Raw genomic sequence first — 23632 nt, 5'->3', positions numbered from 1 at the left:
GCTTTAAGTACAAACACACACACGGTTAAATCAAATTATGCAGTTTGTGATGGTTGCTCTGGTCTTTCCTAGATGGTCCCCATTCGGATCCGTCCTTAGTTCCAGCCGCTGGACCCAATCAGATGGTCAATCGCATGCAGAATCCTGCTGGTATGGCACACTCACTAAATGGTCTGTAGTTTAATATCTTTTTTTAAATATCTATAAATAAATCCAGATTTTTGTGTTTGCCTTTTTTGTAACAATTTTGCAACTTTTGTGTAGGTATGAATCAGTTTGCCCAGGTGGGGATGCAACCACCAATGGGACAAAGGGCAACGCCGCCCCTGCCAATGGGAGCAAACCTCAGTCAGGTATCATCAATTGTGACCTGAACAGGGACAACTAATTTAACTGATTTAAGTGTTTATATAAGCCTCTATTGCATATTTTTAGATGGGTATGCAGGGAACACCTCGAATGACTCAACCCAACGTACCCCAGTTACCAAACCAGTACATGCAGAACCAGTTTCCAGGCACGGGTGCTGGACTGGGCAAGGGTGCAGTTGGCCTGAACCAACCTGCAGGGCAGGGATCCATGTCACAGGTCAGCTATTGAACCACATTCATACCGTATTACTCAGCACAGCTTGTTGTCTCTAATGCATTTAATATGATTTGTCTTTTGGTGGGTAAAAGAGATTTTCTGTTGTGTTCTGTTGTGAAAGATGATATGAATGACTAATATGACTCAATAACTGCTAAAGAAAGTACATGTACAGGCCCATCTAAAGTTTGCCAACGAAGATATGAATGATTTAGAGGAGAACTAGATGCAAGTGCTGTGGTCAGATGAGACCAAAATTTAGCTCTTTGGTATTAACTCGACTCACTGTGTTTGGAGGGAGAGAAAGGCTGACTAAAACCCCAAGAACGCCATCCCTACAGTCAAGCACGGAGGTTGAAACATTATGATTTGGGGGTGTTTTTCTGCTAAGGGTACAGGACAAATGCACCTCATTAAAGGGATGATGGATAGGGCCATGTACCATTAAATCTTGGGGAGAACCTCCTTCCCTCAACCAGAACACTGAAGATGTGTGAACATTTCAAGCATGACAATGACCGGAAACACACGGCCAAGGCAACAAAGAAGTGGCTTAAGAAGAAGCACATTGAGGTCATGGAGTGGCCTACAGAAAATCTGTGGAGGGAGCTGAAACTTTGAGTTGCCAAACCTCAGCCTCGAAACTTAATTGACATGGAGAGGATCTACAAAAACCCTCCTGAGATGTGTGTAAACCTTGTGACCACAACTGCAAAAAAAAACATCTGACCTCTGTGATTGCCAACAAGGGTTTTGCCACCAAGTACTAAGACATGTTTTGCAAAGGGGTCAAATACTTATTTCATTCATTCATTAAAATGTGAATCAATTTATAACCTTTTTTGAAATGAGAAGTCTCTCACTGTTCAAATAAACCTACCATTTAAAATGTTAGACTGATCATTTCTTTGTCAGTGGGCAAATGTACAAAATCAGCAGGGGATCAAATCATTTTTTCCTTCACTATAGTAATACTGCCCAGTCTTATTTTTGTTGGTCTTTTTCTCTCTCAGAATCAGATGCCTACTCCACCATCGCTGGCAGCCAGTAGTCCAGTAGCTCAAACCCAGGCAGCAGTCTCCGGCTCTGCAGCCGCTGCCGGCCCTCAGGGGCCTCCATCCAACCAACCCCCACCTGCCCCACAGCCCGGACTGCATGCGCACTGTCCTCCCTTGCGCCAAAACTCCCCTTCTCCTGCACGCAGCCTCACCCCTACCCCTGCCCCGCACCAAACGCCCCCGCAGTTGCCGGGTAACCGGACCCCACAGCCCCACACCCCCACTTCTTCGACCACTATGGCCCCACCTGCAACACAGATGCCCCCGATGGCACAGGGGGTGGGCTCAGAAAAAGCCAGTCAGCTCCAGCAGCCGTCGCATGGGGGCGGAGCCGCTGGAGGCCCCCAAACAGGGCTAGCGTCATCTGTGCCTTCCCAGAATGCCCACGGGCTTTGTGCACACCCACACACTCCTGTGAGTATCACAATCGAGAACATGTTTGTTTGGGGTGTTTTTGCTTATACATTCATAACGACACTGAAGATCTTTTTTGTTTGGGTCTTCTGTGAATTTAGGGCCCATGATGAAACACCGAATCATGGAATCATAAAAATGGAGTTTACAGTATAATCAGAATGTCATGGAATTTGGCATAATGTGGATGAATAAATCAAAAGCAGGGCTGTACATTTAATCAAATCAATTAAAAAAAAAAAAAAAATGTCTTTGAATATTAAAGCACAAAAAGACTGCCATTTAAATGTGTAGTCTACATGTTCTGCATGTCTGTGTGTAATAAAAATATTTTTCTCCAAGTAATAACTGTAATAATAGGATTTATTAAAACATTATTTTTTGAGGATCAGATTTTTTGGCTTGCTTTTTAATTTAAAATGTGAACCTTTGTTGTGCAGGAATATACAATTGAAAGAAACCATTCAAATAATTAAATTTAATTCATATAATAAAATCTTAAAAGATTACATTTTTGAACTTTGATGCATTTGTTTGATTTACAACCGTTTTTTATAATGGTTCCAAAAAACAACTGTTAAAGATTTTCTGTGAATTTGGGAAAAGATAAAACAAACTTCATAGGGTCTGATGAATTTCTTGGTTTTGTTTGTCTTTTATGGAACTCTGTCACAATTTGCTTGTTTGTGATGAAGTAAAATAAACTAAAATGCATAGGGTTAATAGAAGAAGGGAATACCTCAGACATGCCCACCTTGAAAGCTGTCTTAATCTGCTGGTTGTTTTATTATTTCCTTCATTTTCTTTTTCTATTGCTGTTTTTCTTTCCTTTTTTGTTGGATTTTCTCTTACTGTACTCTTTCGCATTGGCTGTTCCTTCTGAATAGGGCTGGGTAAAAAAAAAAAAAAGATTTTTCGATTAATCGTTTTTTACAATTTGGTCGATTCAAAATCGATTCTCAAAGGCCACGAATCGATTTTTTTTTGTATGATTGTTTTATCTTAAAAATGAAATAACTTGATCCTGTTTGATCAAGGAATGCGACTGTTCTGACTTTTTTTCAGCATACATTTTTCATCTTGAATCAAATTTGTATTGTATTTATTTAACATAATTGTATGCATTTGAAAATTAGAGATGGGTTCTGTTTTAATGTACCCTAGTGTACCTAAAATAAAAGAGTTAAATATACAGGTTTGTGGCTCTTAATTTCTTTTTATTTATTACCTACTTGTAAACTTATGTTCACTGTTTTTTTAATAAATATAGTATTTGTATTAAATCTATATTCATTGAGTTGAATCGAGAATCGAGTATAGAAAATCGAATCGAGAATCGAAATCGAACTGATCTGGAACATCTGAATTGATACCCAGCCCTACTTCTGACTGTTATTTCTCATTGGTTCTGAGTTACATTTTTTTTATTTGCTGTTCCTTTTGTTTGCCATTGGCTGCTTTTTTTTTTTTAGTTTCCATTGGTTGTTCCATTGGTTCCTGCTGGTTTTTGTTTGCCATTGGCCTTCCTCCTGACTTGTTTCTTATTTAGCCATTTGCTCTGTTTTGTTTCTTTAATATCTCATCGGCTGTTCTCTCTATCTGCTGTGCCTTGTTGGCTGTTCCTCCCCCATTTTGTTTGTTGTTTACTCTTCTCTCTTGAATCAGCTGTTTTTTTTTTTTTTTTTTGGCTGTTCCTTTTTCTTGTACACCATTGGTCGTTCTCCTAAACTGCTCTTCTGTCCCACCCCTCAGCTATCCCAGAAGTCATCTCTTACAGCGGACGGTCAGGCCTCAACTCCTGCCTCGGACAGCAGTGCTGACCCAAGCTCGCAGCTGACATCATCCGAGCCCCCTGCCCTGCTCGACCCCAAAACTGAGGTCAAACAACAGGAAGAAGAGGATGAGAATGAGACCGAGGATAAGGCCTCAGGGAAAATGGCTGCCATGCAGACTGAGATTAAGACTGAAGAGAAACCAGAGGCGAGTCGGAAAACCTGACATCGGTTAAACCTGAAATTTATCCTCTGTTTTTAAATTCCGTCTCTAACCTTATTCTGATTGGTCGGCCAGATAAAGAAGGAGGAGCCTGCAGGCGATGAATGTAAGACCGAGCCAATGGAAACATCAACTGGGTCGACAGCTGAGGACAAGAAGCCAGAGATCAAAACCGAACCCAAAGAGGAAGAGGCTGCGGGAACGAACGGCACTCCCGCAAACACACAAAACAAGAAGAAAGGTAAAACAAACTGACGCTCACATTCATGGAGACATTTTACATGAAAAATTTATTAAAAATGTATTTAATTTACATTTTGTCCTTTTAAGGTGTTGGTTTTTTTCAATGTAAAAATTACTGTAACGATATCAACCTTCATATTCATCCGGAAGAAGGAGGCGGGAACCGGCGGACAATCAAAAACATTTTAATAACAAAATAAACACAAAACAGCGCACCAGCCCCTCACGGACGACTGGTGCGCATAAAATAAAAACCAAAACACAACTAAAAGCCCAGGCCTGGTCCTCTCTCGTCCTTCACTGTCGTCGCTCCAGTTTTATATCCTTCCATCTCCTCCATGGGCCTCGAGACCGGTGGGACGAACAGGTGTAGTTCATCTCCAATCACTCCCCCGGCCTCGCTCCCATGTCCCTCGGCCCCGCCCCACTCGTCACATACCCCCATCGCCCCTCGCAGGCCGGGGGGTACTCCCGAGACTGCGCTCTACTCCCCCCCCGGGGGCCGCTCCCGGGGACCTGCGGGAACCTGGGGGTAGGACAGGCGAGGCGAGAGAAAAGGAGATGGAAGGAGGAGCGACAGAGACGAGAGAGGGGAGAGAGGAAAAAAAAAAAAAAAAATTCCGGTTCCCAGACGCACCGCTGCTCGGCCCTCCACCAGCTGGGTGATCTCCTCCGCGGTGCCTGGCGGTGGCACTGGACGGCCCTCGGCGGACGGCACGACACTCCTCCGCCGCCCGGTGGACGGCGACGGCTCCTCCGGTTTTGGGCAGCCGGCAGGAGTCCCCCGTTCCCTGCTCCTCCCCGTTCCGGCGGAGGCAGCAGGCTCCGGCCACCTGGCGAACGGCGCCGACTCCTCCGCTCCCTCACGGACGGCAGCCGTCTCTCCACATCGTGGGCGGCCGGTAGCGAGCTCGCCCGTCCCCGGCAACTCACTCCAGTCCACCGCCTCGAGCGTCCATGGCGGCACACTCCTCGCCAGCTCGATGGCACCGCGGATTCACCACAGCGGCGAGGGATCTTCAGCAGCGCGTCCCTCCTTCTCCCGGGCTTCGGCACCACTGTAACGATATCAACCTTCATATTCATCCGGAAGAAGGAGGCGGGAACCGGCGGACAATCAAAAACATTTTAATAACAAAATAAACACAAAACAGCGCACCAGCCCCTCACGGACGACTGGTGCGCATAAAATAAAAACCAAAACACAACTAAAAGCCCAGGCCTGGTCCTCTCTCGTCCTTCACTGTCGTCGCTCCAGTTTTATATCCTTCCATCTCCTCCATGGGCCTCGAGACCGGTGGGACGAACAGGTGTAGTTCATCTCCAATCACTCCCCCGGCCTCGCTCCCATGTCCCTCGGCCCCGCCCCACTCGTCACAATTACTTTTTTGTCTATGAAGATATAATGATGATAATAATAATAATAATAATAATAATAAAAAAACCTTGGTAGACCATCCCAGAGAAGTTAAACCTGAAGCTTGTTGTTTTACATGTCTCCAGTGCTTCATGGGATTGTAGTTCTAAGTACACCGTTTCGTCTTTTTTGTCTGATTTTCATATCTATCAAAATGTGCAATGTGATCAATTTGATAGATTTATTGTGGCTTATAACTGTTAAAGTTAAAAATGTTCTTATTGTGTTTGGCACAGAAATCATGTGTTTCAATGTTTCGCCTTTAATGACCTGCAGATGTTCTCATATAATTTGCATACAGTCATTAACCAAGGCACCTTACAACATGCAATGGATTTACTGTTGTTTTATTTTGTGATTTAAATGTATATGGTGCTAAAAGTAGGCAAAATCATCAGTTCTCATTGCATGAAATCTACTAATTCTGATCTAGAATCAGCAGGAGCTTGTTCTTTTCCTCAGTTTAATATGAAGGACAAACACTGCTTTGAAATGAGTACTCATGGTTTTCATATGAATGTGTGCCTGATTCTTGACTCCGCTGGTACCTTTATTTCCTTCCTCTCCATCAGTCTTTAAACCCGACGAGCTCCGCCAGGCCTTAATGCCCACTCTGGAAGCTCTGTACAGACAGGACCCAGAGTCGCTGCCCTTCCGGCAGCCGGTGAACCCCCAGTTACTGGGAATACCCGTACGTATTCGAACTAGTAACAAAACTAACCTGGTAAGGGCCTGCGCTGGCACGCATTATGCTACCAAAAACCTAGCACTTTTCAGTTCTAGTCTCATGACTTCTTTTTCTTACCTTTACCCCCTCTCTTTCTTTCTTCTGCCTGCTGTTGTGTGCATTGTGTTTGGATGTGAGAGAGATGTTGCAAGCTTGCTTGTGTGGCGTTTCTGTCAGAAAGCATGAGTGAATATAAGGCGGCGCAGACTTATGAACATCTGTTCTTGTGCTTTGTGTCTTCATCTTGTCAAAACATAGAGAGAGAATTTTGTTAGACCATATTCAAATCAGTAGCTAATGCCAAAGATTACACACTTAAGCTCTAAATTTTATCTAGTTTTATTTATGCTGTGTATTTAAACTGAGGATTGTAGTTTTTAGAATACATCAAATATGGAACATTTTAGTTAATTAAATCAGTTATTAAGTGAAAATGAACTGCTACTTTTAACTATTTTATATTAAATGTTCAGTTGGCATTAAGTATTAAATGTTGCTGGTTATTTGGCCTCAACAATATGAAATGGCTCTGAAAGATCTCACAGTCTGCGCTGGCATTATTTTTTGCATTGAGTATTGTTTTTGCTCTCGTCTGCTTAAACTTTGTGTACTTCATTATCTAAACTTTGGCTTCATACCATCGCACTTGTTTTATTTTATACCCATAATATCCTCATTCTGATTTTATCATCATTCCCTAGAGTTATGGCCAAGTATTTTAACAAAAACCAGCATAGCAGATGAAATTCTACTGATTGTATAATTGGTATATATTTACTTGCTTTCATTTAAGTTAAGGAGCCATATTTCTTCCACTGATCACTGTTGCATGATGGGATCAGTTGATTCTGTTTCTTAGCAAGTGGCGAAAATTCTAATGAATTTCCTGCTTTTCTGGTTATTTTGCTGCTTTATCAGTGGTTTGTTTGAATGAGACACCGGCCCTATTTAAGGTGTGATAAGCAAACGCTACAAACAAAGAGAGAGATGTTTGACCTAAAAATTAAAGAGTTGAAATGTGTATTAAACCTAATCATGGACAACTCAAAAAGCCATGATTAATTGGTCAAACAATAAACCCTGAAAATAGAATTATATGGGTTTGTTTACTCTCTTCACTAGTCTTAGATTAGTGTATGTTTGTTAGAAACACCTCAGTTTGTCCTGGCATTGTGTCGTCCCCATCGTATCTGCTCAGAGAACGCATATGGTTGTGTAAAGAGATTATTAAACCATTATTGTAATCGCTGTACATATTCATATTTTAATGTATGGTTCTGCAGATCTGTCAGATGCCAGGCACCCTGCAGAGTCTCAAGATCTAAAATCTTTTGATGTGACCCCAAACCTTAATCTAAATTTCCCTAAAAACAAAAGTTTTGATAAAGAATCCCAAGACAATTCCAAATAGTTTGACTCTCTGTGTCACACACAACCTGAATACGGTGGGGTTGACACCTGAAGGATTGTGTTTCTTCTGTGTCTTTGATTTGTGCTGTTGGACTTTAAAGAAGCGAGTCCAGCTGTGTTTTGTGATGTAAACGCTCATATTTTTGCTGCTGTAATTCAATATCGCCCTGCTTGTGCTCACCTCAGCTTACTGTACCCTAAACGCTTACCCTGCCAACATCACCCTGTGAAACCGCAGTTTATTTGGACGTTTTGGCCAAATGGATTCATTCTTCCAGATGTGACATTATTTCACCAAGCCTGGATTTAAAATTAGTAAATGTTTTCTTGAATACGGTTTCCAAGATAAAAAATAATGACAGAGCATAATAATAAATTAGTCATAATGGTTAACAAGTGAATAGTATGGAGAAATGCCAAAATCAAAAGAAAAAATAATAATTATATTTTGCATAATGCTTATTTTTAGGATTAGTTTTGAATTCTTTTAATTAGCTTAATTCTTTTAAAAATGATATTAATAATTTTAATTGTTATAATAATTATAATGATGATGATAAAAATATAATACTCCTTATCATTATCATTATTGTAACACTTTACAATACGGTTCCATTTGTTAACTATATAACATGTATATTGTTATAAATAAATAAATATTGTTAGCCAATGTTAGCTCAGCTCTATTAGATGGATTTTATTACTCCTATTAGACACAATTTTAATAATGAGGGTGTCAGTTATCAATAAAGTATAATTGTCATTTATTTAAAGAAGGTTTTAAAAATAAGCTCAACATGCCAAATATAATTTTCTTGACATTTTGAATATGATTCAGTCTACTATCAGGCCATGTTATGTCCATATACATTTGCACACCCCAATTCATCAGTAGATGTCTGCCGTCATTGCTGCTGGCCCAGAGATTTGTGTGTGTGTTTGTGTGTATGAGAGAACAGGAGAGAAATAGGGTACAGAATTGAGCGAGGCAGTGGGAGTCTGTTACGTTTTTCTCTGTTTGTGCATGTGAACCTCTTCTACAGCGCTCAACATTGTCCCCCTGCACCCTCTTCTCTCCCCCTGACTCTCAACCCGCCGGGCCACCGTCCCTCGCTCTATCCGACTGCTACTCCATTTCACCTAATGATGAACTTCATCTGCGATCTGGACTCCGTTCTCCAGGACTACTTTGACATAGTGAAGAACCCCATGGACTTGTCCACTATCAAGCGTAAGCTGGACACGGGTCAGTACCAGGAGCCCTGGCAGTACGTGGACGACGTGTGGCTGATGTTCAATAATGCCTGGCTGTATAACAGGAAGACGTCACGGGTGTATAAATACTGCTCCAAACTGGCAGAGGTGTTTGAACAGGAAATAGACCCCGTCATGCGGGAGTTGGGCTACTGCTGTGGAAGGAAGGTGAGCCGTGTTTGTTTGTTGGTTTAGTTTTCTTTACCAATGAGATTTCTAAAACGAATGTTGCTCAACCCATCAGATTTTACTGGCTTTAAAGTAACCAAAGTATACCACTAAACAACTTATTTAATTATTATTATTATTTAATTAACTATTTTATATATATATATATATATATATATATAAGTAGTTAATTAAATAATAATAATAAAATATCCCATTATTTTTTTTTATAACAATAAATAATAACAATAAATTCAGCAAACAATATAGTGAGTGCCTTAAAAGTATGTTTAGGTACATATTATTATTATTATTAAGACAGAATTATAATATACTACCGTATAATACTCATTTTTAACAATATAACTCTTATTATTATAACAATTTCAACAAACAGTATAGTTAGAACACTAAATGTATGTTAAATACTAAGAATAATTCTTAAGAATAATTACATTGTACAACCATATAATGCCAAACTAATTTAACTATAGAACTGTTATTAATAATAATAATAATAATCATGATAATGCCACCATGTTAAATGCTATGTATTAAAAATACAGATTTTATTTTCAGAATAATTATAACACAATACCTTATTATACTAAAGTTATTTGTATTAAATGTAAATTTATTTATAAGAAATGTAATAAACTATTATAAAAAAAACGTATTAAACAATATGAGAATAATATTATAACAGTCTATTCAGCAAACAGTATAGTTAGTACCTTAAATGTATGTTAAATATTACTACTACTTAAAGTAGAGATACTTCACCCCAAAATGAAAATTTTGTCATTAATCACTTACCCCCATGTCGTTCCAAACATGTAAAGGCTTTGTTCGTCTTTGGATCACAATTTAATATATTTTGGATGAAAACCGGGAGGCTTGTGACTGTCCCATAGACTGCCAAGTAAATTACACTGTCAAGGTCCAGAAAAATATGAAAAACATCGTCAGAATAGTCCACCTGCCATCAGTGGTTCAACCGTAATGTTATGAAGCGATGAGATTACTTTTTGTACGCGAATAAAACAAAAAGAACAACTTTATTCAACAATTTGAACAGGCAGTATACAGGCAGTACACAGGCAGCATATGCTTTTCTATGTCAGCCGTGCCACAAGGATACGTTTTCTACATGTATTTACCCTTTGATTTGAAAGAAAACTGCGCATCCTGTATCATGGCTGAAAAAGAAGAGTGCACGCTGCCTGCGTTCGGCTCATATTCGCAAAAATGGCACTACAGTGACGTGGAGTGACACAGAGGAGACAAAATGTTGAATAAAGTAATTATTTTTCTTTTATTCACCTGTTATCGGAAACTTCCCATTTCAGAGCCAGTGAGCTACGGACTTTCAAAATAATAATAATAACTATTTTTATGCACGATAAGAAAATTGTCGGCATTAATTAATGCTTTTACGCGACAATAACACGTTAAATTGCCCAGCCCTAATTATAATGCGCTACCTTTTAATACCAAACTTCTTTAACAATAGAACTGTTAATAGGAAGAAAAATTCCAGCATGTTAAATGTTTTGTTAAATATGTATTAAAATACTTTATTTATTTAGTAAAAATAATTATAATATCACCATATAATACTTAATGTATTTGTATTAAATATTATTATACTACGGGGCCGTTGAATGCTTGAATCTGATTGGCTGACGAATATTCTGAGGCGTGCAATTATTTTCTGGGAAATACACGGCGAACGTAGTTCCTGGCAGCTCTCCTGACCGCATTACAGTTCCATATCACTTCGCATAGTTAACAGTAATAATGGTCACGCAGTTTGCACAAAAAGGTGTTGTCAGCGTTGCCCTGACAATTTTATCAGTTAGCCTATATAGTGTAGCAACTTAAAGGCTACACATTACATTTCCTACTAGCGATGTAATAACAGCGCTGTTTAGAGACGCTGCTGCAGAAGTAGGGTGGCCAAATGTGCCATTTTCGCAGGACACGTCCTGGCCAGGATTTTTATATTGCCTAAAATATCCACGTTTTGGCTTTGTTTGTGCTGCACAGACCAATTGTTGTATAAAGTACCGTGAGAGCCCTAGAGAGCAGATGGCTTCTTGTTCTTTTGAATCGCTCTCAAGGTACGTTGATGTCATACACCAATCGGTCTGCTCAGTGCTGCTTCCAGTCCAACACTAAAATGTACACGTATTTGCATCGCTTTGACCGTTCTCTGTAGATCCCACCTTCTCAGGCACCACGATTGGTCAATTACGTACAATGTCTGCATGTTATTGGACAAATGATTATTACCGTCATTAAGTATGAAAACAGGAAACCAAAGCCAAAACCTGGATATTTTAGGCAATATAGAAATCCTGGCCAGGACATGTCCTGGGAAAATGGCACGTTTGGCCACCCTAGGCTCAAGCCTCTGTTACCAGCTTTAAAACGACGTTTTGGTACTAGCAAAAGAGGCATTGGATGAGATGCAGAAGAAATAGTCCTACTCACATTAGCGATTTAAGTACAAAAACCGGACGAATCCCTTTAAATAAATCATTGGATCGATGTCTTTAGGTGTGGTAACCGTAGTATAAGCAGAATAATTGACTGGACTGTTGAATTAGAAAAATAATACTTTTCTAATAATTCAATGGCCCGTTGTCAATTATTCCTTACATGTACAACATTTATTATTAATAATATTTTATTATTATTATTATTACAACAGCAACTATCTTTTCAGGAAGCAGATACAAGTTAATAATTTTTTTTATTATAACTACTGCTACTACTACATGTTGTTGTAGTTTTGTAGATTATTCTTTTTCAACAATAAGAAATGTCATCTGTCATTTACTGTTTTCATGTATAAAAGCAGCAAAACACTTATTACAGTGATTTTAACACAGTTAAGTTGTAGTTGGAGGTGGAAAGTAACCAATTACAAATGTTTTTGGTAGTACATTTTCCTACTTTGAGTATTATTAAATTGTGGTACTTTTAATTGAGTAGAATAAAGTATTCAACTTCGCTACATTTATTTTTCTCCAAAAGCACAAAGTACAAAATAAAAAACTGACAAAGGTGGCACCAATGTAGAAGAGCGAGCCGGCATTTGATGGACACTTTTCAGACTCCTGGGGTAAAGCCCTGCGCTTCAGCCAATAACAGACAGGTCTGACTCGGGTGGAAAACCAATTAAAACTTCCTGTTCAGCTGCGGGGGCGGGCCGTTCAAACCATGCTATGCTTTGACCATCAAACGCCTGCGTTGTCATTTTTGAATCCGCATCATTAGCGTTTCAATATTTTAGTGAATGTGAGCTATGCTCTGATTTTAAATTGTAATTTTGTCAGCTCCTGAAATGGTTCAAACCATCGATATTACACAGCAGTATAAGTTAATAGAAACTCTTCTGTTAGAAGGGTGTGGGTATTGAATGGATGGAGCAAGAACAATGTAAGTGTCTAAAATACATGCTTCAGTTGAATGGAAAAAAATTGCCCTCTTTATTAGTGCAGTTAAACTAAATGTATGAAGTTAAAATAACCTCAACATTAACAACAACATTGAAATAGGAGCGCATGCATTTTACGTGCATCTGGCTGATCGATCAACCATGATTTATCTGTCAGTCAAATGCATTTAAAATCACTTTTTCTGTGTGCGTGCTTTGGATATGTGAGCTCATGGGAGTATAAACAAGATTAGTCTATATATGACCAGATGATTTATTCATATCCAAAACGAGACGATTTGGACATTAAAGAGCGTTAAACATTCTCACGCAGTGCATGTTTTAATTCATACTCTAAGCAGGAGGGCGCTCTCGTGCAGAAAGTCCAAATGGACTTTCAGCAAAGTGTTTCAGCAAACTACTTTTTTAAATCTTGAGTCATAGTACCTTTACTTGTACTCAAGTTAATTATCCCATAAGTAGCAATACTTTTACTTAAGTACAATTTATTAGTACTCTTTCCACCACTAGTTGTAGTGTTTGACACATTATGAATTAGATTGTGATTTCATGCTAAAACGAATGGGATATTGCTACCCAACTCTCCTTTTCCTCTCTTGCTTTCTCTTGTAATCCCTCCATACCTATTTTTCTTCTTTCAGTTGGAGTTTTCTCCGCAAACTTTGTGCTGCTATGGCAAACAGCTGTGTACCATCCCTCGAGATGCTGCTTACTTCAGTTACCAGAACAGGTCAGTATTATACACACTATCCACTCTACACACACCCATAGCTTAATACTGTGCAGTACAGCCATTAAAATAGAGTTATCAGTCATATTAGAGTAAGAATAACCACTTGACAGTTCAAAGTGACTTAAATTGAGTCCATATTATGCGTACAAACATAAGCAAGCTGTTTTATTTGTACGAATAATTATAGTGAATGTGGCCTGATGGGTAATAGCCTGACCCCATCAGGCATGTCGTCAAACTATTGTAGATCATTTGCATTTCAGCCTAAAATCAATTTGATGTTGCCTGGCAGCATTAAAAGCTCTGCTGTGAAGCGGCCCAGTGCTAGAATGATTTTCTGAAGACTCTAATAGACACTGTGCTACTCCACTACATCTGCCACATTCAGATTTGGTTTACATTGTTTATTTGTATGTAAAAAATTTGAGGTGAGTATTTTTAAGAGGTCTGTTTTCATGTGCTTTGTAAAAATGTAAATGCTGTCCTGCTGTGAGCACACATTTCCTACGTCAGGGTGTTGTTGTTGAATATCGGGCCTGTTGATTTGACTTTCGGTGGCAAAATAAGACCACATTTCACATCTCTGATTTTAAACGGCCATTTTAAAGAGGGTCTGCATTTTTGATTCCAGTTGTGTTTTGTTGTTGTACTTACAATTAACAGGTGTGTTGGCAAGTATCTGTGTGGATTACCTCAGTTGGTAGCTACAAACACAATATAACAAAGTGCTAATAAGGAAGCAAAACGATTGCAGTGCTCTTCCTCTAATGAGTTAGTGAAAATCATTGCCAGTTTTCTGAGTTACATCATCCTCGATCCTAACAGCAGAACTCTTATTTACATAGGGTGACAAAGACTTTAACCAGAATCAGAGCTTTTGGTGTAAACAAAGCTTAAGTGTTTGTATAACTTTGGCAACCTTAGACTTAATCTGAACCTTACATTTGTTGCATAAAAGCTACATAAAACTCACCAAGTCAATAATTATAGTATTAGTATTGCTACCATGTATTAAAAACAAAATATTATGACAACATATGGTAATAAAAAATAAACAAATGGGAAAGTAACCTTATATAATATGTTATATATTTTTCTTATTCTTGTAATGCCTTTTAAGCTGCATTTAAATAAAGAATTTAGTAAAATGATAATGTCAGATATCAGTGGTCTTACAGTTGCTTTTTGGAAGGAACATTATTTTTGGGGTAAATTATGACCTGGAAATGTTTTATGAGATTCACCCAAAGTGTACTGACTAAAAGTACAGTATTTCAAAATAGGTTAAGACTTTATTCATGCTGCCAACTACAGGGCGTACTAACTGTTTATCTGTCACACGTTGTTTTAGTAGCGAATCTTGGGACCCTCTTTAAAATATCCTGAAAGGATGATGGGTCTCTGTTGTTCCTGTTCTCATTCTTCTCTTCGGTTCGTTCACTCAGTCCATTGTTGTCCCTCGCTCCTCTGGGCGTCACGGTTGTTTTAGAGCTCAGCGGGCGCGAGGGAGACCGTCTGTGCTTTTGCCTCGGCTTCCTGCTCTCTCTTTTGGTTTAATTTTCTTCTAAATCTGACCCACCCCTCCACCTGTCCAACATGTAGCTCTTTGTCCCTCATAACGGTTTTGTTTCTCGCACTTTTTTAAAATATTCATTCTGCCCTCCTCCTCCTCCCCCGTCCCTTTCTCTCCCTCCTTTTTTAACGCTTGTGATGTCTGCATTGGCCTGCTTTGATGTGACCAATCATCCGCTCCGAAATTTACACGCAACCAATCAATCAATCTGCCCACACAAAAAACCTGCTTCATGATTGGCTGCTCCTGGCGACGAACCTGCCTTCTCCTGTGTGCCTGTCTCCTGCCCTGCTCTGATTGGTGGCTGCGTCCGCGTGCCCTCACTATGATTGGCTGTGCTCTTGGCGAACGGTCTAGTTCACCCAAATATGGGCTTCTTGCTGACAGGTACCACTTCTGTGAGAAATGTTTCAACGAAATCCAGGGGGAGAACGTATCCCTGGGGGATGATCCGACCCAGCCTCAAACGTGAGTAACAGTCTAAAAGTTTGTGTTATTGTTGTGATGCTATTCCTCCGGAGAGCGTTTGTTCAGTGATTCTCACGACCCACTCGATTGGGCGGCTTCCTCTTCTCTGCCTCTCGTTTTCTCTCCTCAGGTCCATCAATAAAGATCAGTTTCAAAGGAAAAAGAATGACACCCTCGACCCTGAACTGTATGTACACAATTTCTCCCTCCAAATGTGTCATCTCGATTCGCTTGTTCTGAAGTTTAAATCGAGCTGCTGATTTGCTGTCATCGTCTGACCTTTGTTTTCTGTTCTTCCTCCTCAGACTGTTGGAATGTGGTGATTGTGGTCGAAAAATGCATCAGATATGCGCTTTGCACAATGAAACCATATGGCCATCAGGGTGAGCTACTTTTATTTGAGCACACTTTTATGTGGCACATTCTACTGCAAAATAAAGCTTAAAGGTAGGGTGTAAGTGAATGTAAGGGTTTTCCTTTTAAATACAACCCTGATTCATGCATTTAAAACAATAAATATTAAATGAACAAAATAACATTGTATAAATGTTATTTATAGTTCTTGATAAATATATTTCCCCTTTTATATATATATACATAAAAACGTATGTATGTATGATGTACGTGTGTGTGTGTGTGTGTGTGTGTATATATATCAAAATCAGTATTGTTTCTGGTCGGTATTGAAAAGTACATTTTTAATTTTACCCAAATTGCGATATTCATAGTTATTAGGTCATGCTTTCTCCCTTTTTGTCCAAAATTCGACAAGTGCAGTCTCCCATTTTTGGCCGAATGTCATATGTCCGCTCAACCAATCACAGCACACCATTCCATGCACCCTAGACCGTAATGGCTGCACTTTGAATACACTCCACATCTTAGTTTTATTCCTTGTCTTTTGTACTTTGTGATCAACAAACAAGGGCTGCACGATAATTTGCATGTGATTGTCATGCGCATCTCATCAGTAAAGCCAGTTCTGTGATTAATAGTAAATCTCCATCATGTGCTTCCAGATGGAGTGACATTTAATACACAGAGCCATAGATCACTGACAGACTACACTGTATCGCATTCATTAGATGAATCACATTCGGTTATGAACGTGATATCGCGTAGCTTGTCAGTGTTAGTGTTTTTATTAATGCCATTTATGTCTTTAATACAGTACATAGCACTAGTCCACTAAATGAATGTAACATGGCAAAGATGAATGCACGTTTGGAAGTTGAATGTAAGGGAAATCTCATTTTGGAATTTCTGTGGTCTAATGTGATATTGTTCATGTTCTTGTTCATGACGAAATTTTCTTTGATTTCAGTAATTAATTTTATAGCATTAACAAGATGAACTGTTGAATTCATTTTGTAAGCGATGACTGATGAATGTATTTTTAGTCCAGTGCCTGTATATAATTATTGATTATATTATAATTAGTATTGACCAAGTTCAGAGGCTGTCATATGTGGATCAACTTACTATGTTGTGTATTTTCATGGTTTACGTAAAATAGCTTTCATATTGATTCAATGGATTTATTGCATCTTGAGAAAAAAGGTATCATGGATTTATTGCATTTTGGGAAAAAAATTAAATTTTATAAAACAATAATAATATGTGTGTGTGTGTATGTATATATGTAGATATATATACACGCACACACACACACACACACACACACACTAGGGCTGGGCGGCATTTAATAGACGGAGCCGTAGATCACTGACAAGCTACGAAATATCATGTTCATTATCAAAGGCGATTCATCTGCAATAATGAACGCAATATTGCGTAGCTTGTCAGTGATCTACGGTTCTGTCTATTAAATGCCGCTCCATTTAAAAGCAGGTGATGGCGATTTAGCGGTAATCACGGAACCAGATTTACTAACTAAATGCGCATGATCATATCATTAGATATATCACCCAGACCGTGTATGTATATATATATATCTCTCTATATATATCTCTCTATATATATATCTATATATACAGGTGCATCTCAATAAATTAGAATGTTGTGGAAAGGTTCGTTTATTTCATTAATTCAACTCAAATTGTAAAAGTTGTCTATTAAATAAATTAAATGCACACAGACTGAAGTAGTTTAGAGAATACTTGCAATACTTCATAAGACCAATGAAGAAAAAACATTTTTGTGAATCGTTGGCCCTCTGGAAAGTATGTTCATTTACTGTACATGTTCTCAATATTTGGTAGGGGCTCCTTTTGCTTGAATTACTGCCTCAATTCGGCGTGCCATAGAAGTGATCAGTTTGTGGCACTGCTGAGGTGGTCTGGAAGCCCAGGTTTCTTTGACAGTGGCCTTCAAGCTCATCTGCATTGTTTGGTCTCGTTTCTCATCTTCCTCTTGACAATAGCCCATACATTCTCTCTGGGGTTCAGGTCTGGTGAGTTTGCTGTCCAGTCAAGCACACCAACACCATGGTCATTTAACCAACTTTTGGTGCTTTTGGAAGTGTGCCAAATCCTGCTGGAAAATGAAATCAGCATCTTCAAAAAGCTGGACAGCAGAAGGAAGCATGAAGTGCTCCAAAATTTATTGGTAAACGGGTGCAGTGACTTTAGTTTTCAAAAAACACAATGGACCAACACCAGGAGATGACATTGCATCCCAAATCATCACAGACTGTGGAAACTTAACACTGGACTTCAAGCAGCTTGGGCTCCACCCTTGCTCCAGACTCTGGGACCTTGGTTTCCAAATAAAATACAAAACTTGCTCTCATCTGAAAAGAGGACTTTGGACCACTGGACAACAGTCCAGTTCTTCTTCTCTTTAGCCCAGGTAAGATGCCTCTGACGTTGTCTGTGGTTCAGGAGTGGCTTAACAAGAAGAATACGACAACTATAGCCAAATTCCTTGACACTTCTGGATGCCTTGACACCAGCCTCAGTCCATTCCTTGTGAAGTTCACTCAAATTCTTGAAGCGATTTCGCTTGACAATCATCACAAGGCTGTGGTTCTCTCTGTTGGTTGTGCATCTTTTTCTTCCACATTTATTCCTTCCACTCAACTTTCTGTTAACATGCTTGGATACAGCACTCTGTGAACAGCTTCTTTGGCAATGAATGTTATGAATGTTTGTGGCTTACCCTCCTTGTGAAGGGTGTCAATGATTGTCTTCTGGACAACTGTCAGATCAGCAGTCTTCCCCATGATTGTGTAGCCTAGTGAACCAAACTGAGAGACAAATTTGAAATCTTAGGAAACCTTTGCAGGTGTTTTGAGTTGATTAGCTGATCGGCATGTCACGATATTGTGATTTGTTGAGTGAATTGGTGGGTTTTTGTTAAATGTGAGCCAAAATAATCACAATTAAAAGAACCAAAAACTTGAACTACTTCAGTCTGTGTGCAATGAATTGATTTAATACATGAGTTTCATAATTTGAGTTGAATTACTGAAATAAATTGTTAGCGTGTGTGTGTGTGTATATATATATATATTTATTTTTTTTTATTTTTTTTTTCCATTCCATGTAATGTTTTTCAGTGACAATTTAAAGTATGGAAGATGTAGGATAACTTAATGCCCTGTTACTACTACTTTTGGATTATTACTATTCTGTATTGTATCTATAAATGCAAGTTAACCACATATCCAGAAATGTAATGCTCTGTTTCCAAATATCCTGCTCTTTCTTTCTTTCAATCAGGTTTGTTTGTGATGGCTGTCTGAAAAAGGCCAATGCAACAAGGAGGGAGAATAAATACAATGCAAAGAGTATGTGGTTAAGCACTTTAAAATAACTTTGAGCATGGAATTCCATTCTTGACTAATTAGAAACAAGTATTTCTGAGAGCCCTGTAATCAAAAGTTTTAATGTCAGATCTTGAGAGTGAATATGGTGTGTTGCACTGTTGTATGTTAATAAATTGTCATAATTTATTGTAAACTGCCATGGTTGCATTATTTTATTTATTTATTTTATACTTTTATACATTTCTTTCTCCTTATTCCAGGACTTCCTCAGACAAAGCTTGGTAACTTCCTGGAGACACGAGTGAATGAGTACCTGAAGCGCCAGAGTCATCCAGAAACCGGTGATGTCACCATCCGTGTGGTTCATGTCTCTGATAAAGTGGTGGAGGTCAAACCTGGCATGAAGTCTAGGTGAGAGACTGAGCAGTATATTCTGAAATGTTGTTCATTTTAAAGTTTGGGGGCCTTTGAATTTGGTTACTTACTGGTAATTAAGATGATTACGCATGATCTCTTACTGGTAATTTACCAGTAAAGACTGTATGTGTGAAAGGGGCTAAACTCTTCCTCTGCATATGTGGTAAGTTTGGGTTGCTTAACGTTCCTCTGGGAACCCTAACACAGGAGAATACATCAACATATTTCTAAATTTGCGATTTGTTGTACATCACAATTTCAAAATAAAAGAGTCTGACTTTGCATGTGGCCAAATATTAAAATTAAATGGTTTTAAACTCAATGAATCACATGAAACATCAACAGGCTGTTGGCGCCGTCTGCAGGTATTTGTTATAACATAGGCATATATTACATTATATATTTAACAGTGCTGTCCAATAAAACCATGTACTTTTTGATACTTTATTTGAGGCTAATTATTATTGTCTCATCATTACTATATATAAAAAGACATTCATATTAAAGCCTGTTTTTGACTTGGTTCTATTTGTATTCCTAAAAAAAATCTGATTACTCACTTGTCAAAATAAAGTAGATTCCTTGATTAGCCAAATAATCATTAGTTAATCCCTAGATTAGTTTTTTTTTTTTTAATACAACAGCATTCTTTGCTTTTTGTGTTTTAAAAGACATATTTTGTAATTTGAAAATTTCTTGAAGTATTAAAACATTGTCTCGTTCTATTGAACCAAGTATCTGCATTTTGTCTCCCCTAAGTGCACTGTCACACCCCTGTTGTTTCCAGTACATTTCCAAGTGTATGATACGATACAGCTTTCATTCTTCAGGTCAATCATATATTCATGAAAAAAAAAATCAGTTTGAATAAGGAAAGCAATAATTTTGCCATAGTATTCTTTCAGATGTTAAAGTTGCCACAGTCATTGCACTCTGTGCATATGCTGCACTTTATTTGTACCATTTTGTTTTATAAGTTTATTTATTAGAGTTTGAAAGATAATAACAATATTGATTGATAAGTAAGATCTAATTTTAGTCCTTGAAAACCAAAAAAAGTAGTGCAAGTCCTTGAAAGTCCTGGAATTTTATTTAGCAGTATCTGTACGAGCCCTGTTTAAGTTATCAGTTCTTGGACCATTTTAATGTTTTTGTTGTAATTAATTGAACTGATCTGTAGTTTTCTGTAGCATACTGTCTTTGTATATTTCCTATTTTACATTTTATATTTCCTAGTATTTAATTTACCATTATTTCCTTTTGAAAAACAATTTCATGTTTTAGATTATAGGTCATCTTGTACCCTGTCAAGGACAAATCTTGCCAGCAAAACTAGATATCAAAAGCATCCTAAATGTTACACGTGTTTGCACCATAAAACAAACTTTCTTGTTATTGCTGTTTCAAATATCCCACCATAATCTGTAGTCTGAGCCTGTAGGGAAATCATTTTCAAATAATGTTATTTTTCGTTTGTCAAATAACCCTTTGTATGTGTCTGCCCCCGCAACCCCCAACCCCTGGGGAAAAAAGTTCAGGCTCAGGATTTTTTTTTTTTTTTTGCTTTAACCCCTGTATAATTCATCGTTAGCACTCAAACGATTATCATGAACATGAACAATTATTATATTGTATGATTCAAACTCTTGGAATGCCCACGCTTTTCCTTTTTTTTTTTTATTATATTGATGTATGTGGGCAGATGAATTGCTTGCAGTAAACAATAACATCTTTATCTTGCTTGCACTCAAGTACAGCATCTCCGAGGAGACAGCTCACGCATCACTTTTGCATTTTGGGATGTCTTTTTCACTCACATTGGTAGTCAGTCTCATTGATTTGTTGCTCATTTGCATAAAGTAAAATTGTTCTAAACCCTGAACATGACTGCATTGCTTCACCATCAGTCGGTTTTGTAAATAGACATTGAATGCCATGAATGACTTCAAGGTGTTTTGACTTTGAAAGGACTTTAGGAGGAAGAGAAAACAACATTGGATCAATATATTACACAAACTCTGCTATTGCTAAGTGTATTGATGAATGGATCTTTGATTCTGAAGCTGTACAAATAATTAAAACTTCCTTTAAAAAAAAAAAATTTAATGGACATCATGAAAAGATTAAAGAATTTACTTCGTTTTTACAGGTTTGTTGATAGCGGAGAGATGTCAGAGTCATTCCCGTACAGGACAAAAGCTCTGTTTGGATTTGAAGATATTGATGGGACAGAGGTCTGCTTCTTTGGAATGCATGTGCAAGAATATGGCTCAGACTGCCCTCCACCCAATCAAAGGTTAAAAATAACAAAGACACACAATCACACATCTTCAGGCACACACAGAATTTCCCTCATGTGGATAACATTACAAGAGGGTCTGAAAAAACAAAAAGTAACTTTGCAATATCCTCTGCCTCTCTCTCTCTCTCTCTCTCTCTCTCTCTCTCTCTCTCTCTCCATGCAGACGTGTGTACATCTCCTACCTTGACAGTGTACACTTTTTCCAACCCCGTCACCTGAGAACCGGGGTCTATCATGAGATCCTAATTGGATACTTGGAGTATGTTAAAAAAATGGGGTTTGTCACTGGCCACATCTGGGCTTGTCCTCCAAGTGAAGGTGATGACTACATCTTCCACTGCCATCCATCAGATCAGAAGATTCCCAAACCTAAACGCCTACAAGAGTGGTACAAGAAGATGCTTGACAAAGCAGTAGCTGAGAGAATTATACATGACTACAAGGTACTTTTTTTATTAGCATATTTTTGTGTTTTGCTTTGGTACCGAAATTGGTACCGAGAACCGTGGATTTTCACTGGTATCGGTACCGAATACTGAAATTTTGGTACGGTGACAACAATAGTGACAGCTATACTTTGGCCGACAGTAATCAGCATACAGCACTATAGTCTTTTCCCTTGTTTGGCTTGTTGTTGACAGCAATGTTTTAACTATTTCATGTTTCTCCTCACCCAGGACATTTTTAAGCAGGCAACAGAGGATCGTCTGACCAGTGCGAAGGAGCTCCCATATTTTGAGGGTGATTTCTGGCCTAATGTTTTGGAGGAGAGCATTAAAGAGTTGGAACAGGAGGAGGAAGAACGGAAGAGAGAGGAAAACAACACCTCTAGTGAAAGCATTGAGGTGAGAAATTGACTTGAATGATTTGTAACAATTTTGTACTAGGGGAAAACATACTCAAGTGCCAAAGGAAAACATTTGTTGTGTAAGCCAAGTAACTTTAAAAAGTACTTCTAGAAAAACTTAACACATCCTTTGGGCTTTAAGACAGCTACTGTCCTTTCTTGTTTCTGACTTGATGGTAAAATTCATTCTAGTGCAGCTGCTTTAATATGTATTCTTAAAACCTAATTATTATAACGATGCTTAAGATGAATGGTTTTTGACTGTCCAGGCTACTAATGGTGACAGCAAGAATGCCAAAAAAAAGAACAGCAAGAAGACTAGCAAGAACAAGGGCAGCTTGAGCCGAGCCAATAAAAAGAAACCGGGCATGCCAAATGTCTCAAATGATCTATCCCAGAAACTCTATGCTACGATGGAGAAACACAAAGAGGTATGTAGCTCCCAATAACATTTGAAGCATTTGTCATTTACATGTATGGACTGAATTCACAAATGTCTACACTCTGCTTAATTTCAAGGTTTTCTTTGTCATCCGTCTCATTGCTGGCCCTTCTGTCAATTCCCTTCCACCCATTTTGGACCCTGACCCCCTGATGGCCTGCGATCTGATGGACGGAAGAGATGCTTTCCTAACTCTTGCACGAGACAAGCACCTTGAATTCAGCTCGCTGAGGCGGGCAAAATGGAGCTCAATGTGTATGCTAGTAGAACTGCATAATCAGAGCCAGGACCGCTTCGTCTACACGTGCAATGAATGCAAGCACCACGTTGAGACCCGCTTTCACTGCACTGTTTGTGAGGTAAGAAATGCCATGTGGGAT

The 23632-nt window shown here is 38.6% G+C and overlaps 1 protein-coding gene across 14 annotated transcripts in view; it reads left to right on the top strand.

Moving 5' to 3' along the window:
* The window catches only part of LOC132142578 (histone acetyltransferase p300-like), a 43488-nt gene that overhangs the window by 15581 nt on the left and 4275 nt on the right, over positions 1-23632 (top strand). For 4 of the 14 annotated variants that reach the window (XM_059552567.1, XM_059552558.1, XM_059552550.1 and 1 more), the window contains exons 11-29: positions 73-171; positions 265-353; positions 436-588; positions 1602-2060; positions 3813-4040; positions 4131-4296; positions 6288-6439; positions 9035-9274; positions 13382-13470; positions 15404-15514; positions 15645-15701; positions 15820-15897; positions 19198-19265; positions 19505-19655; positions 21811-21957; positions 22127-22406; positions 22641-22808; positions 23080-23241; positions 23330-23611. In XM_059552567.1, the coding sequence (XP_059408550.1) occupies positions 73-171; positions 265-353; positions 436-588; positions 1602-2060; positions 3813-4040; positions 4131-4296; positions 6288-6439; positions 9035-9274; positions 13382-13470; positions 15404-15514; positions 15645-15701; positions 15820-15897; positions 19198-19265; positions 19505-19655; positions 21811-21957; positions 22127-22406; positions 22641-22808; positions 23080-23241; positions 23330-23611 (3179 nt within the window). The remainder of the gene's footprint in view (positions 1-72; positions 172-264; positions 354-435; positions 589-1601; positions 2061-3812; positions 4041-4130; positions 4297-6287; positions 6440-9034; positions 9275-13381; positions 13471-15403; positions 15515-15644; positions 15702-15819; positions 15898-19197; positions 19266-19504; positions 19656-21810; positions 21958-22126; positions 22407-22640; positions 22809-23079; positions 23242-23329; positions 23612-23632) is intronic. The other 10 variants (XM_059552584.1, XM_059552575.1, XM_059552631.1 and 7 more) reach the window with 6 other exon arrangements.

Source organism: Carassius carassius, chromosome 1 (assembly GCF_963082965.1).
Source record: "Carassius carassius chromosome 1, fCarCar2.1, whole genome shotgun sequence".
In the NCBI taxonomy this organism is placed as follows: domain Eukaryota; kingdom Metazoa; phylum Chordata; class Actinopteri; order Cypriniformes; family Cyprinidae; genus Carassius; species Carassius carassius.
Note: the sequence above shows the minus strand (reverse complement) of the source record. Positions and strands in the feature narration are given on the sequence as shown.